This window comes from Epargyreus clarus, unplaced genomic scaffold, assembly GCF_041222505.1.
Source record: "Epargyreus clarus isolate Ecla_fem2 unplaced genomic scaffold, WU_Ecla_fem_2.2 ptg000010l, whole genome shotgun sequence".
NCBI lineage: Eukaryota > Metazoa > Arthropoda > Insecta > Lepidoptera > Hesperiidae > Epargyreus > Epargyreus clarus.
In genome coordinates, this window is record NW_027332218.1 from 5,973,016 (window position 1) to 5,982,862 (window position 9,847).

Here is a 9,847-nt window from a genome sequence, read left to right on the forward strand (position 1 = left end):
GCATCTCTGTCTACTGTTTATAAATACTTAGCTTAAGTATTCACCAATAAGAACAAGGCAGCGACACATCATCGCATCTCGTTACCGTGAGTTCTCCGCTATATTTTAAACGGGTATTTATTCAGCATACTAATGAAAACGCCTCAACACCCATAAAACGATACCAGCTGCATTCCAACTCTAACTGTTGAAGCAACAACACTTATGTGGCATTACTTATATTTGTCCGTATTTTTCACATGTCACAGTTACTTAATGGGCCATGGATTTAAACGGTCATTCATTTTTGGGCAAAGTCTTCAACATTGTAAGGGAGGAATCAGCTGATACTGTGCCACTTATTGAATTCAAACACCCTAAAGAATTAGAAGTAAGTGCATTTTTAAATATTTTTGTATTGATAAGTAACTTTAAGAATTAGATTATTTTTTTCAAGTGTATCAGTTATGAATCTATGTTAAATAAATTGAATAATAAAATTATATTTGTTGTGCACATCTTATAACATTAATGTTTTTGTGTTTTCTACTTCATTTAATTATTATTTAGTGTACTTAGTAGAAGTGTAAAGCGAAGCATTTGTAATTGTACCTAATTAAAAATAATGATAAATTAATTGACCAAACTAATTATTTGTAGAACGCTAAAAATTATAAACAGCGCTAATTTTCGGCGGCGAGTTTAAGTAATTGTAATACTTTATTTAGTACCTATCGACCATAGATTAGTAAAGATTACTCACTCCTAACAAGAAAATGTACCCAGTTTTGAGAATTGTAATAGTTGCGTAGAAAAGTTTTGTCACGTCTCCGTGCTAAAATGTCCCTAAAATATTTGAAATAATTATTTATTTATTACGTAAATTACGTAATTATTACGTAAATTAGTTATTTATTCGTAAATTTTCTCTAAAATTGTTTTTGTTTGTCAAGGATTCAAAAAAAGAACTTACTAAAATAAGCCGTTTGTGGCTTCATTCAATTTCAAGGCGGCGAAGTATCTTTACTTATCTATGCTATCGACTATTTATATACGTATTTGGTATATATTAGTATTTAATCTATACTAATATTATAAAGAGGATACTTTGTTTGTTTGTTTGATTGTAATGAATAGGCTCAAAAAGTACTGGACCGATTTAAAAAAATCTTTCACCATTCGAAAGCTACATTATCCACTAGTAACATAGGCTATATTTCATATGAAATATATTTGATAAATAGATTTTGAGGCGGTACAAAGTTTGCCGGGTCAGCTAATATTAAATATAATACAAGTTGAAAATTATAAATATTTTAGATAGGGTTTTTACAGGTGATAGTACTTATATGGTTCGACCATGGCGCTACCACCGCCAAACTTATTGCAAATGAGGAGTTGTTTATTTCTGTGGGAGTGTGTGTATGTCAGCTGCCTTACATATAAGTCAACCATCTTAGTCATTAGGAGACTTGCGGACATCGCACCCATAATCGATTACAGGAAAAATCCCTATTCCACAGCTGGTTATAGATATTCATGGGCAGCAGTGACCACTTACGATCAGTTGGCCTATATGCTCACTACGTTTAATGCTTATTTACCTACATACTATAGAAATGTATATATGTAACATACAAACTGATTGTTATCCATTGAGGTTATAGTAATTGACACCATTTTATTGCTGTTATTACTTAATAAAAATATTTCCGTTCGTGATACGTCGCTAACTTCACAGGTCATATACAGGGTGAATTTTTCAAATAGGCCTTCAGGGCCAAATCCAAAACTACAAGGATTAGCGAAAAATGCTGAAAGGAGTTACGAGGCCGATTTTGATAAAAACTAAAACTGCATCATTAATTTTTTAAAATATCTTTTTCCTTAGCCGGGAATCGAACGAGTTCATCAAGAAAAAAAATACACCCTCAATATTATTCTACTACCTGATAGTGTCGCTTATATGGTTCAAATTCTGGGAAATAATGTTATGTGACAAATTAAAGGAAACGGAAAATTTTGAAGAAAATACATATTTTTTCATACATTGGCATACTAATCCTTAAGGATTATTATACATAACAAATGATTCATGTATAATTCTTTAGAAACATACGTAAGTCATACCATTAAAGAATTTGTTGGTTAATCAACTAATTATTCGATGTTATTACCATACATACGGCTTAGTATGAGAAAGTAATCGTTTGGCAAATAAGTTACCGCCGTTCTTAGGATTTATTTTTTTTATTAAAATAGATAACTGATTAAATAGTAAATTGTTTGTTGTTTACAACTTCGTGTCAACTTTAAATATGTTTTTCTATATCTTTTTGTTTTGAAAAAGTCATTTTCGCAAATTGCTAACTTTACATCTGTATTAAACGAAACTCCACCCATAGCAAGTTAAATCTATTATAATGGTCCTAAAAATGACCTTAACTAAGTCGGACATAAAAATATAAAGTTTTGGAGAAAAATACGTCTGTTTCGAATGATTTGAAACATTGAGCCAAAAATATTGTTAATACGCGAAATATTTAAATTGATGAATGGCGGGAACTTAACTGCCAAATTAATATGAAAAAATATGTATTTTCTTAAAATTGAGGCTTTTCCTTTAGTTTGTCATTTATCATTACTTCCCAGAATTTCATCCTTCTAACCAACACTATCAGATAGTGGAATATTATACAGAGGTGTATTTTTTTTCAAAATGAACTCGTTCGATTCCCGGGTACGGAAAAAGTTATTTTAAAAAAGTAATGATGCAGTTTTAGTTTTTATCAAAATCGGCCTCGTAACTCCTTTCAGCATTTTTCGCTAATCCTTATAGTTTCGGATTTGGCCCTGAAGGCTCGTTTGAAAAATTCACCCTGTATAATGTAATGTATAGGTATGTTATAGCAACAAAGCATTACATAGTGGTTAGTTTGCTTTGTTGGACTCAAACTATGAAGTTACATAACACAACTATGGAGTTTCTTGCGCCGCTTCTTCTCCATAGCGAAATACCTTCCGAAGCGGTGGTAGTTTGTTGACTTGCAAAAAGTATTCTATATGAATCAATTTTGAATAAATGAGATTTGAATTTGAACATACATCATACACAAAACTTATTAATTTATTGATGTTAGAAAATTTTGCCCTGCTTCGTTAAATTTGATAGACATGAACATAGTCTGTAGGAGTCTGCCCTCCTTAACCAAAGTACTATGTACCTACTTACCTAAATTACTTTTGATCACAGAAAATTCTACTTTTTGGGTTGTAAGGAAGTTTTTAATTGAAAATTCTGTTTTTTAGCTAAAGATGTGGTATTAATGACACAATTAAAAATGAACCTTTCATTTATAGGCCATTCTGGCAGCAGATTTGGATATCACAAAGGGCGTAAATGACAGCGACCTTGAAAGATGTGTCCGGCAAGTGTTGAAATACAGCGTGAAGACCAACAAGGCTACCTTCAGGAATCAGCTGTTTGGAGCTACTGACCCTTATGGACTTTCGGGAGCCTGGATAGCTGAGGCCTTTAACACCAGCCAGTAAGTATATTTTAAATACACACCTTAAAAGTTATTTTTATATAATATAGGAGTAGCAGCCGAGCAGACGGTAAGTGGCTACTGCTGCCCATAAAAGTTTGTATATCAATCATTAAAACTTTAGCTCCCTACTTAGTCACTATTTTTAATATGTGTGTTGATCAGGGCTGTTTCCCTGATTTAATGAAACATAGAAAAATAATGCCATTGTTTAAGGCAGGTGATACTAAAGATTCCAACAATTATAGACCCATCTCAGTACTGCCTGTTCTAAGTAAAATTTTTGAAAAGGTCCTCTTACACCAAATGTTGCTGCATTTTAAACTAAATAATCTATTACACCAAAAGCAATTTGGCTTTACTAAAGGCCGTTCTACCACAGATGCTGGTGTTCAATTGCTGCGACATATTTTTGATTGTTGGGAACAAGCACATGCTGCTATAGGTATTTATTTGTGACTTGTCTTAAAGCTTTTGATTGTGTTGATCATAAAACCTTATTGTTAAAATTACAATATTATGGTATTCAGGGAAATTCTCTAAAGTTGATAAATTCTTATTTAAACAATAGAGTCCAACGAGTGCAAGTAAATGGAGCATTATCAGCAGGTTCTAATATTATAATAGGTGTACCTCAGGGCTCCATCCTAGGTCCGTTTCTATTTTTAGTTTATATAAATGATTTGCCACATGTAGTAAAGGATTTATGTGAGGTTGTTTTGTTTGCTGATGACACTTCTTTGGTGTTTAGAGTAAAACGATAATAACAGGATACGAACGATATTAATGAAACTCTTTGCTTGATTCAGAACTGGTTTGATGCAAACAACCTACTCTTGAATTCTAATAAAACTAAATGTATTAAATTTATGCTACCAAATGACTGATGAGTACGAGGATGAATGTCGCTCTAAATGGTGAGACTTTGCAATTCGTCAATGAAACTGTCTTCTTGGGGATAACCATTGACTTTAAACTCCAGACATCCCCACTGCCAGACTTGTCTATTTCAGTTACTTTCACAGCATTATGTCTTATGGCATTCTACTGTGGGGTAGTGCTGCTGACATAGACTCTATATTTACTATTCAAAAAAGAGCAATAAGGTCAATATATATAGTCTGCGGCGTGGTGAGTCCCTAAGAGAACTGTTTCCCACTATTAATATATTGACGGTGCATAGTCAATACATTTATGAAAATATTATGTATGTAAGAAAACACACTGATATGTTTGAAAAAAATAGTAACCACCATAACTTTAATACCAGAAATAGAAATAAATTAGCAATTCCTAAACATAGATTATGTAAGGTGGCTAGATCTTTCATGGGCAACTGTATTCGCTACTACAATAAAATACCCGACCACATTTTGAATCTCACAGAAAAAAAGTTTAAACATGTCGTTAAACTAACGCTATGTAAAAAAGCGTACTATAAAGTAAGTGATTATTTGACTGACAAAACAATAACATGTTTTTTTAAAAGATGTGTGTTATGGAGTTTCTTTCGCCGCTTCTTCTCCATAACGAAACACCGTGTGAAGTGGTGATAGTTGTTTTGACATTCAAAAAGTGCTCTGTAAAAAACCTATTTTGAATAAAAAAAATTGATTTGATTTGATTTGAAACGTCGTTGATTGTGAAAGACTAAAATATACCAAAAATGTGTCCTCAATGTAATCCTAAATTTGCAGGTAATCATTACCGTTTAACTGATTTCATTAGTTAACTGCGTCTCTAACCAAGTTTACTATCGCTATATCAATAAAGGACTATTAATTAGCCCTTATGAACAGTAGTATAATTAATATTTATTAATCAATAATTATTGTTTGAAGAGTAGCTCAGTGCGTTATAATTACGGGTTAATTAGCACAAGTCACGGTCTGCTTTATTGATCTTATTTACTACTGTAATAACCATTAACGCCGATAAGAATGATGTACGTGAATTTTGATAACAGATTTTTATCTGCAAGGGTCTTGTCTTAGTAGGTACACATTGGTAAGTAGACTTAATATCGAGATTAATATTGGAAAGGGATTCATCTATTACAAAACAATACATTTATTCATTCTTTGAAGGTTATAGAAATATATCAATAATTAATTTCCATTTTTTAGATATACATTTGAGGTAGGCCCAGTGTTCACACTCATAGAGTTGAAAGTTCTCAATCATGTGCTCAAGTTATTTGGCATTCCTGATGGTGACGGGATCTTCAGTCCTGGAGGAAGCATCTCCATGCTGTATGGGCTCGTCGCTGCAAGATATAAGGCGTTTCCTGAAGTCAAAAGGAAGGGGATGAGACATCTTCCTGAGCTTGTTGTTTTTACTTCTGAGGATGTAAGTTTTATTTTTAAAATAATTTAAAAAGTTCCATGCTTATTGATTTTTTCTACGAGTGTACACTTGGAGTTCATCGAATTTAACGTAGATAATGTCGTTTGTGAAATTTCGTGATCAAGGTAATTTACAAAAGAAGTCCTACTTCAATTCGAATACCTCTGAGGACTAAGTTGGAAAGTTTTTATGACACTCAGTCTTACGGTACCATTTATAAATTCGGTGAAAAAGTAAATTTATCTCCTCATCTCCTCTTTTGCTCTAGAAGGAGAACTAATGAAGAAATAATCTACATATTAACCCATTGAAAGATCGATTGTGTATAGTTATTCATTTTGATTATTGTTTTGATTCACCAACGGCCAATATTTTTTAAGCTCTATCCCAGGGGACGGTTTGAATATAAATATGAAATAAGTTTTTAAGACAATGAAAAATTATTTCATTCAATCTTTTCAGAGTCACTACTCCATTATGAAAGCTGCACACTGGCTTGGCTTTGGCACCGAGAGCGTTATAGCGATAAAAACAAATGACAACGGCCAGATGATAACAGAAGAATTAGAAAAGTCTATTCAGAAGACTATAACTAAAGGCAAACATCCAGTAATGGTGAACGCAACAGCAGGTACCACGGTGTTGGGCGCCATAGACGACTTGGAAGAAATCGCTGACGTGTGCAAGAAGTATGGCGTTTGGATGCATGTTGATGTAAGTTATTTTTATCAAGATTATCGTGGATTTATTTTATTAGTTTTTCGAAAGTAGACAAAGTATACATAAAGCCTTCGGAATTGGTTTCATTTTGTCTGTAAAGCTATTTATAATAGATATGATAGAAATAAATACTAAAATTTGCATTACTTATTTTTCAGGCGTGCTGGGGCGGGAGTTTGATTTTGTCGAAGAAATACAAGAGTAGACTCAAGGGAATCGAGAGGTATTTATAAAATATAAAATTGTGATTCTATATCAACGCTGTTTAACAATAATACCATCTTACCCTTTGAATACATTTCTGCATGAGAAAAATGCACTTTACGCCTAACTTTGCGTATGTTATGCATCCTTTCGTGTGCGTAAGGAAGCAGAAAATGGATGCTAAGTTGTTATTTCGATTGTTCAACAATACGATGCTGCCTCGAGAAATTGACTTATACTGTAGTATGTCGGCTTAAATTTATATTTGTTTAAAAGGCAGAAACAAACGTAACGTTGGTATCTGTTGACCTATGAAGAGTTGGAGTTTCATCACCTTTAATTCAATTTCTTGAGCGAAACCCCTTGATTGTTTGTATTTCCTGTTTCAGAGCGGACTCGATATCATGGAACCCCCACAAGATGGCCGGCGCTCCGCTCCAGTGTTCTTTGTACTTGGTGCGGGAGAGAGGTCTCTTGCACGCCGCGAATGCTGCAGCGGCGCAGTACCTCTTCCAGCAGGATAAGTTCTATGACGTCAGCTACGATACCGGGGACAAGAGCATACAATGTGGACGGAAGGTATGCTAGTTTAGACGACCTGTGTGGTCAACATACCGGTTTGACGTGTAAGGTCCAGGTTTGATCCCCGGTGAAATAGATATTCAAATAAGTTCTTTTGATTTCTATTTTGGGTTGGGCTGTTTGTGAATGCAGGAAATTCTAGTATTCTTATTTACGTCACATAATTATCTACAACGATCTTAAGTGGTTCTGATTTAGGGTGGCAATATAATAAAATATGATTTTTGTTATAGTTGATGTATGTCATGGGTCTGGGTATTTCAGCATTTGTTATTGTGTGCGTCTATAGTAACTACGACCCTGGTAATCTTAGTCTGGGATTGTGAGTGGTGAGCGCTTTGTACCGATTTTGAAAAAAGAGGAGGTTCTATGTTAGACTCGGCTTCATATAGAAATTTTAATCAGCCCTTTTTAAGTAAACACTTTATAGTCACGGATTATTATCACCCTGATGCTGAATACATTTAACATTTTTGCATAAAATTCATGTAAAACTAGTAAATGCAGTTCACGCTACCTTAAGTGATTATTACCACCCATGAATATTTGTATCAGTGAATTATTTTGAATAAATCCATAATTTATCGATTCTGATTATAAACCGACGTCTAAAGAGTTTAAAATTCCTGGACTTTTCTGGTTACTTGGGAGTACGTACGTTGTTTCACAGTGAATTGATGAATAAGAAATTCTAGTATATTGTAGATCGTCGTCAACCCATTACTCTTCCACAACTAAGCTTGCTTCTCCACTCAGAATAAAATATTGACCACTGTATACCGCACTGCTGCAGTGTGGATTGGTAGACTTCACACACTCACACTTTACACGAACTTTTTTTAAGAACTCGTATGGCTGCAGGATTCCACGCGACCTTTTCTTTCATCGTTTAAGCAAGTGATAAAGAATTTCTTATAGGAATGCATATTTTCCGGGCCGTCTGATTGAGAGATGAGTGTCTAACCACTGTTACTGTTTTTTTGCAGATAGATGCTTTCAAACTGTGGATGATGTGGAAGGCTCGTGGAGACATCGGTCTCAATCAGCTGACGGATCACGTGATGAAAACTGCTGAGTTCTGTCTAGAGACGGTTCGTCAGAAGCCAGGGTTCCAGCTCGTTACTGAACGGTTGCAGTGCCCTAACGTGTGCTTCTGGTATATACCGAAGTTCATGCGGGAAAAGAAGCAAGATGGTTCTTGGTGGGAGCTGATGCATAAGGTGGGTTGAAGAGTTTTGAGCTATTCTAATCGTGAAGATTTTTTTATAATTTTAACTAACGATGCTTACCGAATACTACTGTGCATCTATATCTGCTTCACGGGTATAATTCTAAACCTTGGGAATTTTACCTGAAGTTGGGCACAGATGATACCTAAGGAATGATATAGAATGCCTCGGATGAGTGTGATACTACTATGCTCCACGAGCCCCAAACTAAGCATCGCTTATATTATCGCTTATATTGCTATTTTTTATTATTTAGGTAGGTAGTATTTTATTGTTAGGAGGTAGTAGTGCCTCTGAAAAAGAAACAAAACGGGTTCTACAAAAACTTCAAAACAAAATTCATCTTCGACATTTCTGTAATTACCTTTTTTATTTATTTTATTTGCATAATTTTAGTATGCGGGTAGAACGTAGAACTGTCCTGAAGGCTTGTGGCCAATATATTGATTGTCTAATTTTTCCAATTTTCAGGTAACCCCAAAAATCAAAGAACTATTGACGCTTAGTTCCCGCCTGATGGTCGCGTACTCGCCGGTCCGTCATCACAAGAACTTCTTCCGTCTGGCCTTCACCTTCCATCCCGTACTGGAAGACACGCAGGTCCTCGAAATATTGAAAGCTATCGAGGAATGCGGAGAGATGGTCACAATGTCTATGATAGAATAATCTTGGCTCTCATATATGCTACATGGTATAGTCACATGTACATTCAGCAGCAAAAATTGATGACCTAAGTAGAATTTCAAAAATGATAAATAATATAAGTAGTTATGTAGATGTGTTCTCAAAAAGTTCCCAATGTATACCCATATCTAGACCACAGACATGTATGTGATCTATGATCCAATTGATCAAGATTTTGTAAAAAATATTTACTTACATTCGTTTTTAATTAAGAAAATATATGAGTGAGCCTATTAGCCTACGCACGCTTTTTATATGTGCGCAATAAAATTCATATTTTTAAATTGAATTAGAATACCTTTTTCGTATTGTTAAATCCTATTTAGGTACCTTATTTTTAGGAATCAATAAAATAAATAATCTTACAAGTATAAGTAAGTATGCGCTTTTATTATAGCTTCTATATTCTGTAAATATGTAGGAATTTTGTATGTAAATAATTAAAAACTCGATATGGTAGAGTTTCAGGGAAATTCTAAATAACACTCAATTCATAAGCAAAACACTTGTATTAGTATAAACATATCAAACTAATAAATCGTAAAATAGTACACA

At 34.0% G+C, this 9,847-nt stretch overlaps 1 protein-coding gene across 1 annotated transcript; it reads left to right on the plus strand.

Annotated features, from left to right (window-relative positions):
* Positions 1-154: 154 nt before the first annotated feature.
* Positions 155-9,847, plus strand: LOC140745394 (glutamate decarboxylase 1). The gene is made up of 8 exons (XM_073077229.1): positions 155-370; positions 3,340-3,527; positions 5,654-5,876; positions 6,336-6,587; positions 6,752-6,816; positions 7,187-7,376; positions 8,366-8,599; positions 9,080-9,847. Exons 1-8 carry the CDS (start codon positions 263-265, stop codon positions 9,272-9,274), a joined length of 1,455 nt encoding a protein of 484 aa, XP_072933330.1. The 5' UTR covers positions 155-262; the 3' UTR covers positions 9,275-9,847.